The sequence below is a fragment of the Apaloderma vittatum genome, unplaced genomic scaffold, assembly GCF_000703405.1.
Source record: "Apaloderma vittatum isolate BGI_N311 unplaced genomic scaffold, ASM70340v1 scaffold6431, whole genome shotgun sequence".
In the NCBI taxonomy this organism is placed as follows: domain Eukaryota; kingdom Metazoa; phylum Chordata; class Aves; order Trogoniformes; family Trogonidae; genus Apaloderma; species Apaloderma vittatum.
In genome coordinates, this window is record NW_009697294.1 from 4,158 (window position 1) to 18,242 (window position 14,085).

General features: G+C 38.1%; 1 protein-coding gene across 1 annotated transcript; it reads left to right on the forward strand.

The window, feature by feature from the left end:
- Nucleotides 1-1,108: 1,108 nt before the first annotated feature.
- On the forward strand, nt 1,109-13,713 carry SUPV3L1 (suppressor of var1, 3-like 1 (S. cerevisiae)). Its single transcript, XM_009877573.1, has 14 exons — nt 1,109-1,193; nt 1,420-1,527; nt 3,205-3,319; nt 3,894-4,062; nt 4,890-5,001; nt 5,288-5,365; nt 6,456-6,547; nt 7,441-7,621; nt 8,037-8,130; nt 8,768-8,987; nt 9,364-9,444; nt 10,649-10,825; nt 12,395-12,543; nt 12,910-13,713. Exons 2-14 carry the CDS (start codon nt 1,464-1,466, stop codon nt 13,400-13,402), a joined length of 2,025 nt encoding a protein of 674 aa, XP_009875875.1. The 5' UTR covers nt 1,109-1,193; nt 1,420-1,463; the 3' UTR covers nt 13,403-13,713.
- The last annotated feature ends 372 nt before the right edge of the window (nt 13,714-14,085 follow it).

Sequence of the window (14,085 nt, forward strand, 5' to 3'; positions counted from 1 at the left end):
TATGAATAAAACGCTGTAACCGTGCACAGGGTATGGGCTGTAGCCACTGCTCTTGTGTTTCTGGCTTTGTCTGCAGTTGAACTTTGCTTTATTTTTGTCACCTGATGATATTCATTATACAAAGTGGGCTATCTCTGTTCTAGAGTATAGTTTTTTTAGAAAGAGAGGTTGATCTCATGGGTAGCTTTCCAAATCGTGGCAGAGACTTCAAAGAGTTATGGAGTTAGTTGCAGAGAGCAGAGCTTGGCAGCATCGTGTTCAGTGACTTGTACTGGCAAACCAAGGGTGTGCTGCATTGTGCATCAGTCTTAGCATTTTATAATACAGGGTTTGTAGACTTGAATTTTAAGAATAATAAGTTTATGAATAGGTGCTTGTGATATTTTGTTAGATTTTTGTGAACTTCTGATCTACTCTAGATGGAGAGGGGACACGTTTTAGCCATTGTGATTTAACTAAAGTTTAATGAACATTCAGAGTATACATCTGTAAATACAGTTTTGTTGCAACTCTGAACTTGCTTTTTAGGAGATTGAAAGGGTTTATTAGTAACTTTTTGTAAGCGATTTTATACAAACAAATCTGAATAATTTGTGGGATGTATGAAGAAACTCTGTTTTCTTCTCCTCTCCTAATTAAACCTGAGAAATAAGAAGAATACTGCGTCTGGTTTGATTAATCTTTCTGGAGAGTGTGGCTTGGAAGCGATGTGGAGGAAAGGTCACCAAGTACTTTAAGCAGATTTACTTTTCACATTAAAACCTGCTGTTTCCTGATAGATACTGAAAAAAGGCAAACAAAACCTTAATTAGTTTGTTCTGTAACATGTTGGCTGCAGGTTCTCACCTTTACACACTTTCCTATGAAGTACTAGTGCGAGTGTCTCTCAACTGCTGACCTCATCTTTATGGCAATTCTTACTCTGCTGCAGTTTAAGTTTGTCATTTTCCACAATAGGCTCAGTCATCGATTGTGTTTAATTTTGAGAGAAATCATTTGAGTCTGTTCAGCATAGCAAACATTCCCTCTCTCCAGAGTAAGAAGACTACAACCTGGGAGAACGTGATTTGCTCCTGAGAAAACTGAAAAAAAAAAAAGTTACTCTTTTTCTACAGGTGAAGTTTTGAAAAACTTAAATAAGTTCTACAAAAGAAAAGAAATCCAAAGACTCGGAGCAGAAAATGGATTAGATGGTAAGAAAATGTTCTAAGATTTATTTTTTTTTTAAATATGGACTCTGTTCTTACTGACATAGTATTAAGTAAATCTGATCTTTTATGGGTCTCACAGCACTGCTTGTTTAGGTTATCTCTGTCACTGGGTTCAAGTAACCTTTGTTGGGTGTTTACAAGTATGTTTTCTTGATCTCTGTCACTAACTTTTGTTCCTCTTTTTTTCTTTTTTTTTCCCCTTCTGCAGCTCGCCTGTTTCACCAAGCATTTATAAGCTTTAGGAAGTATATCATGGAATCCAGTGCTGTGAGTGCTGATTTGCATATTATTCTCAATGATATATGCTGTGGTGCAGGCAAGTATCTGGACTGCTTGTAAAATAAAATACTTTTTTTTCCCCTTGGTTTTGACCTGTATGCTTACCTTCATACCAGTGGACCCCCTCTTATGCTGTAATAGAAGTTAAAAATCACTGCTTCCCAATAAGAAATATTCGTGCCCATCATGTGCAGTGTTCAATTCTTAAATCTTCTGGAGTGGAATCAAAAGAAATGGAGGTCTTAGCAAGAAGCAGCTTGTTTTATAGCATGTTCGTTCCTGAAATAACAAGTTGCTGTTTCTTTTATTCCTCTCTCAAAAATTCAGTGGTCACTAGGGGGCACTTTGAGAGCTTTCTACTGGCCCAGGTGGCGTTAAGTCCTTGGGATACAGCTCTGTGACACTGCGCTGTTTCCCCGTGGCACTGATAGAAGTGAGTGGCGTTTTCCTGCTTAGAAATTTAACGTGTCTTGTTATATTAGTTGTGTGCAATGATTTCCACAGGATTTCCTCACTTCCCCTCCTTATTTACTTATTGTTGAGTGTTGTTCACATGTGCCTTAAAACTCACATGTATAGGAGTGCAGAGAGGGTTGTTTATTGTGACAGTTTTGAATTTTTTTGCTTGAGTTTTACTTGTCCAAAGATAATTGAAAGCACTACAGTTTTAGAGTTCTCTAAATTTCTGACAATATGAAATAATTGAATACTATTTCTCAATTTTAGAAACCAAAATAAAACGCTGCTTTGTGTGTTTAATAATATTTTTTAGATCCAGATCCTTGAAATTCTGTGAGAGCTGGCCAAATGGAGTATAACCTTAAATCAGACATTTAAGGCCACATGTCTGCTCTGCAAACATGCAGAAAAGTGCACCGAGATGTCTCTTCTGAGTTGTTTTTTTTTTTCTTCTGGTTTTGTTTTCTCACCTAAGGATTGGAGACTCACAATTTCCAGCATCCCAAGTGTAGGTAGCTTAGGCAAGCTACAAACTATTCTGTTTTTCTCTGTTTATTCATAAAAGGATTTTAGAAGCTTTCATTTTATGTTAGGTTATTCCAAGGCAGCATGTGAATTTAGGGAGAAAAGGCTGAAGTCATCTTAGGACAGAAAAGCTATTTATCATCCAGCTTCTCCATAACTTCTTATTTCATTTACAAAGTTCTGTAGACATGTAAGCTAACCAAGGTGAGTATACTGAAATTAGATTTATTTTTTTATACTACTGTATTTATATTGTGTTGCTTAATGAATCCATGTACTCATGTTAGTTTACCTTTCTGCCACTGAGATAATTACTGAACTTTGTAGAGAGCCAGAAGTTGAAAAAATTACGTAAGTATGTGGTGGAAGTAGTAGAATTTAAAAAAAAAGAAAGAAAGATTTCTTATGGAGATACACACCTTCATAGAATCATTAAGGTTGGAAAAGACCGCTAAGATCATCAAATCCAACAATCAACCCAACACTACCATGACCACTAAACCATGTCCCAAAATGCCACATCTACGCATTTTTTTGAAGACCTTCAGGGATGGTGACTTCCACACTTCTCTGGGGACCCCGTTCCAATGCTTCACCACTCTTTCAGTAAAGAAATTTTTCCTAATAGCCAGTCTAAACCTCCCCTGGCACAACTTGAGCCCATTTCCTGTCATCCTAGACAAGCTTCAGACAAGCACGCAAAACTTTCTTAAAAGGATTTGTCTTCTAGGTCATGTGGATGATCTCTTCCCATTTTTCCTGAGGCATGCGAAGCAGATCTTTCCGATGTTGGACTGTATGGATGATCTGCGCAAGATTAGTGATTTAAGATTGCCACCAAACTGGTCAGTGTGTTTAAGTGGTTGCGGCGTTTTGTTAGTGTCATAGAATTTTATAGTCTGTGGATTTAAGCTTCATGTTGTATAATTGCACTGCACTTTCAGTTTCGTTTCTCTGTTTTTACCATAACTTGTGTCAGGAACTCTTATTTTTGCTACAAGATGCATTGCAATCAATTAAAAGAAAAATAAGATTATATTAACAATGAAAGTTGCTGAGTTGGTGCTGCCTTTTGGTAAAGCTGTCTTCTGGCTGTATCTGTGTGGGAGGCAGCACACCAGAACATTAAAATGTTAATGTACTCAAGGAGAGAGACCACAGTAATGAGAATTATTTTGAATAGAATGTGTGAATTGTATTCAAAATCTTTGAAAACTGTATGATTTAGAAAGATGAATGTATAAGACATAGTAACCTCTTTATGCTGTCTCTGTTTAAGAACTTGATCTTTCCGCTTTCAACATGCGTTAAAAGTCTATTAATAAGTATATGTTTAAGTTAATTTGTAATTTGCCCTGAATCAGTAGCCAGAAAACCAGACAAACATTGAAGAGATGTGCTTTTTTGTCTGTCTTTTAGGTATCCAGATGCCAGGGCTATTCAGAGAAAGATAATATTCCATGCCGGTCCTACAAACAGTGGAAAAACTTACCATGCTATCCAGAGATTTTTGTCAGCAAAGTCTGGAATATACTGTGGTCCACTGAAACTTCTGGCTCATGAGATCTTCCAAAAGAGTAATGATGCTGTCAGTATGTTGTATTACTTACATACACATCCTTAGTACTGGGACAGTCTCATAAATGTGTATTTGTAAAGTACTGAAGTTCATTAAGGCACTTTTGCCTTTGCTTTGCAGTGGTGTCAGCTCGCATGAATACCAATTGTACGTTTCTACTTTAGGTGTGCAGAATAGAATAGCATTTCCCCAAAAGGAACCTTGTTTCCTGAAAGCGCATGTCGTGTAATCATCTCTGTAACCTGCCTCCGTTTTCCTGCAGTTTTTCTCTTCCTGAGTTTCGCCAGGTTCTGCTGTTGCATTTTTCGCTATTGAAACTGGCTTCTTTTGCTAATGACTTTTATTTTAGCTCATACACAAGAAATTACACTTGCTTAACTCCCCTCAACCTTCTGCTTCAAGTTTAAGTGTATTTCACTCAATCATCTAATGAGTGTTGCAGCTTTGGACGTGTTCAATTGATGAGATTGTATCTGTATCAGGTCTCTAGAGGAAGCTTTCATTAGTTTGCGGGGGGGGGGGGGTTGTTGTTTTTGTGTTTTTTTTACTTCCAGCATCTTTTTGAAGGTTGCTCGCCAGTGTGTTTCCAGCTGCACAGAACCACACCGATTCCGACACGTTACAATAGCACATCATGCATTACTGCAGCATAGTGTGTTATTTGTTTACCAAATGTTCTTGTGATGTCTCAAAAGGCTGAGTAGTTACTTCCTGGATAGCTTCTGTTATACCGTCTTAGAAATTACCTTAAGAAACTGATTTTTTTTTTCCCCCCTTTGGAAAGGGGATTCTGTTATATTAAAGAAACTTAACCTGGGTTTTCTGAATTCCTTTAGAATGTGCCATGTGACTTGGTGACAGGAGAAGAGCGTGTCTATGCCCATGAAGATGCCAGACCAGCTGCTCATATTGCTTGCACGATTGAAATGTGCAGCACTAATACGCCTTGTATGTATACGTCATTGTTTCAGTCATATCTGTGGTGTCTTTATGTGTATTACTGCTTGGACTCTGAAGGAGCTGAGCTATTTCTTTTCACTCTTCTTTAAACAAATTCTGAGCTATGTTAAAGCAGTTAATAAAACTTGGATCCTCTTACAATAGCTTTTTGGTGTTAGAGGATTAACTTGATTTGAGCAACCTTTTTCAGAAAGCGTTCAAGTTCCTTCCTGTGCTGTATTGTTATTTCAGATGTTCTGCCTTGGTGCATCGTATTTTTCTTTTTTATTTTAAGATGAAGTTGCTGTGATTGATGAAATTCAGATGATCAGAGATCCTGCCAGAGGGTGGGCTTGGACAAGAGCCCTTCTAGGTAAGCTTGTTTATGTTGACAATGAACTTGTTTAATGTGACTATAAATGGCACATTAAATTCAAGCCTAGCCGTTAGTGTATTCATAAGTGGTTACAACGCGTAATGCAAAATAAAACTGAGTATTGGTCCTTCATATGTCTTCTTGCAGCAAATTAGAGAGAGAGAGGCTCTGCCTCAAAGGATTTGTCTGTATGGCAGCAAGTTACTTGTCATGTTTTACTTAATAAGTGTTTTTAAAAAAAAATTACTCTCTAAACTTTACAGATACTTCTCTTAGTTTTACTTTACTATGAAATCTTTGGGACCATGCTATCCTTTCACATTGGTTTCCTAGAAGTATGCTTTCTTTTGTTCAATTGAAACAACATAATTTTTCAGAGATTTCGTTATGAAGAAATAATGTATGGCAACGTGAAGAACATTAAATATTTTATAGTGTGAATTTCAAATGGCTCATTTATAGAGCTGCATTGATCTGTTAAATTCTTGGAAGGATGCTTCTTCTGCTAATTTTTCAAGAGGAATTTTTGAAGCTTGTTTTTCCTCTGATTTTGAACAGAAGTCTGAATTTTACCCCTGCCCTTCCCTTCACTGCTTTTAATGCTAAGCTGAGGGGGATGATTTGCCACACTTCTGTTACCTCCTGTTTTTTTCCCTTTTTCTACTCTGACTGCATTAGATGTACTCATGATTTTAGAAGATCGTGCAAAAAACAAAGCTCGGTTCTGCTGTGGTTTGTGAGTTAGTAAAACGGTAGTAGTAAACAAAACATACTCCAAGCTTTGTTCCATTTGTTCAGGGGTTGAGGATGCCCTTCTACTTTTGCAGAGAGGGTGCAACAAGATATTTTCATGCATCACTTGCTGATATGAGATCAAGAGCAGCTCTAAGGACGTAGTATATTGTGAGAGAGGCTTTAGGTACTGATTTAGGATGTTGAAGGTGTTGGACAAGGTGAAATACAGCCCTCATGGCTGTGTTCAGCAAGCAAAATGTAATTTTTGTGAAACTTAAAAGTCAGCTTTTTAGTTTTCTATTGTTGTCTATAAATATGTAACATTTTGCATTTTTCATTGGATCTTGTTCAGGACTCTGTGCGGAAGAAATCCACGTTTGTGGAGAAGCTGCTGCTATTGACTTGGTTACAGAGCTCATGTACACTACAGGGGAGGAAGTTGAAGTAAGCTTTTTAATTCTGTAAAGTGGATTCTCCTTGCTTGAAAACAGGCAAAAACTTAGGGTCTTTTGGGGTATCGGTGATCAAAATTATTCTTGCAGGAGTTCTTGTTAAAATGTTTCTCAATTCCTGTAAACCAAAGGAGATGTTGGAAGGTTTTTGTGTGTTCTTTTTTTTTTTATTGTTTTGCCTAAAGAAGATAACTGCTTTGCTGAGTTCCCCTCAGGGAATGCTACAGCTGTTCAGGGACTTTCTTTGCAACTCTGTTTTTCCTGGAGAGCACAGTACCCTCAAGTTTGCTGAGGTTCCTGAATCTGTTGATAGTTTTTCTCCATATGATGAGGAAAGAAATTAAAAAAGTTAACGTTTCCAGAAGAGCAGGTGTTTGAAAGGTCTCTGAAACCCAGTTTTACTGTCCTACTTTTTTTTTTTTTTTTTTCCCTTGGGGAGATTCCGCTGTGAAGATTTTTTTAGAACCATAAAATTTGGTCCTAAGAAGGTCCAGCCTGCATGACTTCCTGGTGAATTACCTGTAGCTTTATATATCTGTGTGTGGTATGTAATTCTGAAAGGACACCATTTACAGCATTCAGATGTCTGAGAGGAAACAGACTCTCATTTCTTGATAAACTGCTACATAGCTTGTATACTTCCATTCTTGAATCCAGTTTACATGTTAAAATACATAGTTCTTCTGTTTCTTGAAAAGATAATACAGTTCTGAGCCTGGAAAGTGCTGCAAACGTACTGGTGCATAAGCTGCAGTAAATTTCCTTTGAGGACTGTGAGGGTCGCTTGGTGTTAAAATCAATTGTGATAACCATGCTTGTTGGTATTCCACAGGGATTTTTCATTGTAAAACGTATTATCTTTACCAACTCCTCCTTTAATTCTAGGTCCAAAACTACAAGAGACTCACTCCTCTTACTGTGCTGGATTATCCCTTAGAATCTTTAGATAACCTTCGTCCCGGGGACTGCATTGTCTGTTTCAGTAAGAATGACATTTATTCTGTCAGTCGGCAGATCGAAGCCAGAGGATTAGAATGTGCTGTCATATATGGCAGCCTGCCACCAGGTAAAGCGCGCTTCTGTTAAGGGAATCTTTTCCTTCCTGCTTTTAGAGTCTTCTTGCTTTAGTCTTTCTGTGAAAAACTTTTAAAATGAAGCAGTGCAAGTGTTCCTAGTTTTGCATCTCTGCAGCTAGAGAAAGTAAGCAACTTCACTTGACTGGCGTTTTAATCTTGGGATTAGTGCTTTATTATGTGCTTAATACTGATCTTCAGATAGATATAATTAAATGAGATCTATCCACAGCTCTGGGAATGATTTAAATCCCTCCTGCCCCTTCCCCCACCAACAGCCAAACAGCAATCAAATGCTGTTTATTTTGTTTTTCTTAGCCTGTTGGGAAGGCATTTGTCTTAGTGATACGTTGTCTTTGTTTCATAAGAAGTGTTTGCTATGTGCAATGTTTTGTCGTCCTGTTTTAGGAACAAAACTTGAACAGGCAAAGAAATTCAATGATCCTGATGATCCATGCAAAATTTTAGTTGCTACAGATGCAATTGGGATGGGACTCAATCTGTAAGTATTTGGAGCAGCTTATGTTTTTATTTTGTTTGGGGTTTTTTTTGGTGGGTTTTGTTTGGTTTTTTTTACAGGTGTGATGTATTTCCTCACTTGTTTCTCCCCGGTTGACTGATTTGGCTAGACACCTGCTCTGTCTGGATAACACAGTACATACATTTTAATTCTGAAGTACTCATCAATTTCATTGTGTAGAACTAAACTTTAATGTTAAACTTGATTCTAAGAATGAAATGCCTCACTTGGCCCAATTCCGTGTGATAGCAGGCACTGTTCCGATCCTTTCAGTTCACAGGAGGTAGATGCGCTGCGTTGTCAGAGCATCAGTGTCACTTTTCTGAGGTGTAGATGCCATCACGTTGCTGTAACTAGTGAGGTGGATGATGATGAATGGATTGGGACTCGAGCAGAATATGACCAATGCGTGTAGGAATTCTCCTGCAACTAACCAGTAGTCTTACACTGCCCTTTTCAATATGCTCTCTCCCCGAGTAGAATCTGTGATTCCTTCATTTATAGAGGTGAACAGAGCTCAAGTAAAAAACATAAAGAAAAGGCTCTCGTCTCTACTTGGTTGTATATTGGAAATAATTTGCCTTAAAGGGTTCCTCTGGTTTTTTTTCAAATATTTCAGGTGTATAAGAAGAATAATTTTTAACTCTATAGTGAAGCCAACTATCAATGAGAAGGGGGAGAAAGAAATAGACTCCATTACAACCTCTCAGGCTCTGCAGATTGCAGGCAGAGCTGGGCGTTACGGCTCATCCTTCAAAGAAGGAGAAGTCACTACAATGCATCGTGATGACCTTGCACAGCTGAAGGAAATTCTGAGCGAGCCCGTGCGCCCTGTGAAGGTGAGAGGCTCAATGCCCTCTTTGTACAGATGGGCTCTGGAGCTGTTGCACTGTGTTCTGATCCCCAATTTCTATTCATGCATATGTTTACTAAAGTTAGTACTAAAAATAGATTGTGTCATGCCTGAGTGGCTTTAAATATATGTACCATTTGGAGGCTTGTGATAATTCATTTATGTTGAAGCTGCTCTTTCAAGAGTTGAAAGCTCACACCCAAAACTTCTTAAGTTCTACGTAAGTGTGATAAATAAACTGAACTCTGTAGGGTGCTTTGTTTGTTTGCATTTAATCTTCCAGGATTTTGTTTCTGATGCACTAACTTAGGAATTAATATTGAGAAATAATATATTTTTTTTTTCTTTTTTTTCTACTTTAGGCAGCTGGCCTACATCCTACTCCTGAGCAGATAGAAATGTTTGCTTATCATCTCCCTGATGCCACGCTGTCCAATCTAATTGTAAGAATGATCAAAAACTAGCTTCTGCTTTAAAAAAGCACAGTGCTAATAGCCACTGCTTTTATCCAAACATGCACTTTGGGAACCTTGTGTGTGTCTTTTATCAGGTGGATTCTTCTCTCTTCCACAGCAGTGACAAATTCATTTAGAATGCTTAACCTTTCTGTGTTACAATCAACTTGCAAGCTGTTGAAGTGTAAAAATATCTTTTGCAAGTGCCTAAACATTTAAAGTAGAAATTAAGCTTCCAGTGCTGTATTTAAAACCCGATATTATTTTTTTTTCAATACACTGAGAAATTCTTAGAAGCTTCCGTTGATTTAAATGTGTACTGGTTTTCTCTGCTGATGTGCTGTTATGCAGCAAAGTGTGTAATTTCTAATCTCAAGGTAAAAGATGATACTTGGAGACCTCCTGGAAGACTTAGGCTGGTAGATAACAGCACCTCTATAAAATTTTACTGTTCAGAATTTTCGGGCTAACACAGAATTATTAGGATAAAAGAACCATGGTATTATTGATCTCTAAAGTATTCAGTGGCATATTTAATTAAGCAACTCTGTTTCTTCAAAGATCTTTCAAAAATCTTCCAAATATTTATACTAGATAAATACTTTTGGGGGCCCGTAAAAATTCCCCCTGCAATGTGCAGTGGCATCTCCCATTTCTCTAAACCTTGGATGTGTTTCAGGTATTCTTTGAACTCCTGTATAGCAATACCGTATTTATCTAGTGATTTGTTTTTTCCTAGAATAGATCTGCTCCTGACATTGGGCTAAAAATGTCTCAGTTATTCAGTTTTATGCTGTAATGTTAGCTTTTTGGTTCACCGTAAGTGAGAAACCTGTAAGAAGTTCTGAAGATGGTAGTAGCTGGTGCGTGGGATGGTGTTCTTTGTAACGAAAACATGCACTTCCAGAACACTGTATTTGTTACTTAAAAGACTAATTGAAAATACTTAAATAAAGCGTAATGTGTTATGTCTTCTTGTCTGAATCCTGTGTTAGAGGATTTAATGAAAATCCTGTTAAAAGAGTAGAGGGAGATCCTCTGCCCTTTTTTTTAATTCATTTGGTCAAATGTGATATTTTTAACTTTCTTTCAGCCTTTGAAAAAAACCCACTAAGTCATTTTTCAGTTTGGTAATACAAAATTTCGCAACTCTTTCCTGTAACGTGCTCTTCATTTGGTTGTGTTTTCGCAGGATATTTTTGTAAGTCTCTCACAAGTTGATGGGCTTTACTTTGTCTGCAATATTGATGACTTCAAATTTCTAGCAGATATGATTCAGCACATTCCACTAAATTTGCGATCACGATATGTCTTCTGCACTGCACCCTTGAACAGAAAAGAGCCTTTTGTGTGTACCACATTGTTGAAGGTCAGTTATTTTTTTCCTCAAAAAAATGCGGTATTTGCCTTGGAGCAAGGGGGTCTTGGTCTTGGTACAGTGAGACTTTATCTAGCTGCTGTATTTATTGTGGGCTTTATTATAGACCATTTGATAGCATTCTGAAAGTGCTCACCAGGCAGTAATATAAAATAGCTAGAGAAATATGTATTTAAAAAAAACCAAAATGCATTTTCCACCATTTTTGTTGGCCAAAGCTTTTAATTTCTGAGGACTGCTTCTTATTCTGTGCTGTAAATTAAAGTTTGGATGGCTTTTCTGCTGTTTGCCTCAAAGAATCCTATTTCTTGCCATGCGGATGGACTTTGAACTGGGAGAGTGCAGATTTGTGTTACATAGTCACTTGTGCACTGTTAAACTTCGCATTATCCTGTGTCTAGAAGGAGTCCTTAAAAGCTAAGATACCACTGCTTCAAGGCGTTAGCTTGTCCACAAAATAAAAGAATATGGGATTAGGTGTGATTGCTGATGTTAAAATACAGTTATATAGAGTTAAACCCACAGAAAATAGTGTGCTGCAAGTTGCTCTCAGAATTATGTCATTTAATTTTTCAGGCCTGGAGGAACTGTTTGCCACTGTGCCCCTGAGTGATTATTTTGTGGAGTTTGCAGTCAGCTGATTTCAGTTTTTCAGGATTAATAATTTTGTTTGGGATTGTTGCTCTGTTAGACAGGATTGACTTTGTCCCCTTTTAGAGACTGCATTAAACATTATTTTTAAGAAAATAGTGTAAAAGTGAAACTGATGTGGTGCCCTTGTGTCACAGATACTAGACCTGTGCTTTTCAAAAACGGCTAATAATGTTCTTTAAAAATTGGGTAATTGATTTAAAGAGTTGGGGGAATAAAAACTGCGTCATTGAGTAAATGCTGAGCATTCAGATTCCAAGTGATGAAGGTGCAGAGGGGCATAAAGTAATGTCAGGGGAAGATGGGCTGTTATGAATACCTGTATGAATTTAAGCCCCAGTCCTCAGCAAAACAACCCAGCTTTTGGTGTCAGGCAGTTTTGGAAACAGTTATTCCAAGTCATCAATGCTCCTGAGAAATTTAAATTTAAATCTTATTTGGTTTGTTACTAAAAGACCTGAGATGTCTTGTTTTCAGAAGGGCTGATTTCTAGCGCAGATTAATCTGTTTAGGTTAAGAATTGTGTATTTCCTAAGTCAGGGAACACATTTACATTTTCTCAACCCTGGAGATTCTGAAACAAGGTAATTAACGGAACAGGAGAAGAAAGGACAAGTCCATCTACTTCACGAGATGAAATCATATGCCTTCCCTGTTACACTTTTCCGGGTAGCTCTGCACTTTTGTTGCTTAACTCCGTGCATGGCACATGGACAAATCGTGTTAATGAGGCCCCGGGAAGGAGAGGTTACTCTTGTGTTGAGTAATTAAGTAGAAGAATGTGTGGCATTTGGGCTGTGTAAAACAAAGCAGGTATTTTCTGGAGTATTCTACATATGCAGACTCCAGGGAATTGAACTCATTTGGGATTTCTTCTTTCCTGACTAACTGAATTGGCTTGTTTTTCAGTTTGCAAGACAGTTCAGCAGAAACGAGCCTCTGACGTTTGACTGGCTCTGTCGGCACACCAAATGGCCATTAGCTGCTCCAAAGAACATCAAAGAACTTGTACACCTTGAAGCTGTTCATGATGTTTTTGACCTCTATCTGTGGTTAAGGTATTGTCTTTGTGCTTGAACATAATTTTTATTTTTTCCTAATATTTATGACTTGCAGTTCTAGAAGACCAGTGTCTTCAGGCCTGTGCGTCTGTGGTGCAGAATGGGCTCCTTGGGGCCCTTTAGAGGCTCTTGACAAATGCAAGTGTAGCTGTGTTATGAGAGCAAGTCGTGAGTTCTGCAGAGAAAAGTTTGTAACTGACAGACAAAGTTAGAAGTAAGGTGATCCTGGACTGGAGCAGCTGAAATGCAACTTCCCGTGCAACAAGTAATATTATTTTTTTAACTTCACATAGTGTGTACCTCGCTTTTGTCTCAGTCCTTTAGTGAAAAGGTTTAATCGTGTGTTGTTTTGCCTCTCTTCAGTTACCGCTTCATGGATATGTTCCCTGATGCTGTCCTTGTAAGGGATATTCAGAAAAAATTAGACGACATTATACAAATCGGTGTCTGCAACATCACGAAGCTGATACGAGCGTCCCAATCTGCAGCTGCTCCTGGTACAGCAGTTGTGCCAGAAGATTTTCCTTTTTCAAGGACTAAGAGGGATACCAAGGTGATTTCAGACCATCATGTTGCAAAGTCCACAGAAGCGCTCTCTGTTGCAGTGGAGATTCCGGGAGAAAGAAGAGCAAAGAACTTGAAAGCCTATCGGTCTGCCACAAGGCAGGAGGATCTGAAAAGCCACGGACGTGGATCTCTGGCCAACAGATTGCTGCGTGAAGGACTTCTAACACAAGAAATGCTGAGACAGCTGGAGAGTGAGTGGCAGGATCAGCACAGGAATGGTAGATACGGCCTTGGTTCGAGAAGAGATGATCAGAATAGTTCAAAGGAAACAGGGAAAAAGAAAAAATAGAGCCATGTCCTAATTCTGTTTAACTTTTATTCATAAAATAAAATACTATTTTAATAACTTCTTTGGCATTTCATGTTTACACTACTGCAGCTCCTCAGTGTTTTTCCTTTCCCTGTGACCAGTTACATGAAGCAATCGGAGAAATGGACTCTTACGAGCTCAGAGGCCATAGATTTGCTTTTACTGGTCAGCTGCACACTTTCTCAGTCACAGTGTTCAGTGTGTGTGATCTACTGCTATGTGAAAATTTTGAACTCAATGTCTTCTTGCAAGACATCCTCACGTTGTTAATAAACATCAGATAATTCACTAATAATGAATTAGCTACTCATTCCATCCCTTCCCAAAGGGCAGAGTTTGACAGATAACAAGTAATGAACAACCTAGCAGGAAGTTGGATCAGAATGGTGATAGGAGTCATGCACCTCTAACCTTTGTTACCTGTGGAAATGTGGAAGGAGGTGAAAAGCGCTTGTGTTAATGCATTGAGGAATTATGATATTCTGGCTACCAGAATTTTTGAGTGCATTCCAATTCTGTCATCTGAGGAGTAATTACTGCAACAAAGTGAAATGTGTCCTCACTCTTTAAATTGTATTCTTTCTAGGAGAAAACTCATCACACTGATTTAGGCAAAGTTTGAGGGGAGGGGGGAAAAATATTTGGATTATGATTATTGGATT

Bases quoted from the DNA above. Each gene is read 5' to 3' on its own strand.
- SUPV3L1 (XM_009877573.1), top strand. From the start codon at position 1,464: ATGGAATCCAGTGCTGTGAGTGCTGATTTGCATATTATTCTCAATGAT. The intron at 4,063-4,889 runs GTCAGTATGTTG...GAATTCCTTTAG, and splicing joins TCCAAAAGAGTAATGATGCT to AATGTGCCATGTGACTTGGT. The intron at 12,544-12,909 runs GTATTGTCTTTG...GCCTCTCTTCAG, and splicing joins GACCTCTATCTGTGGTTAAG to TTACCGCTTCATGGATATGT.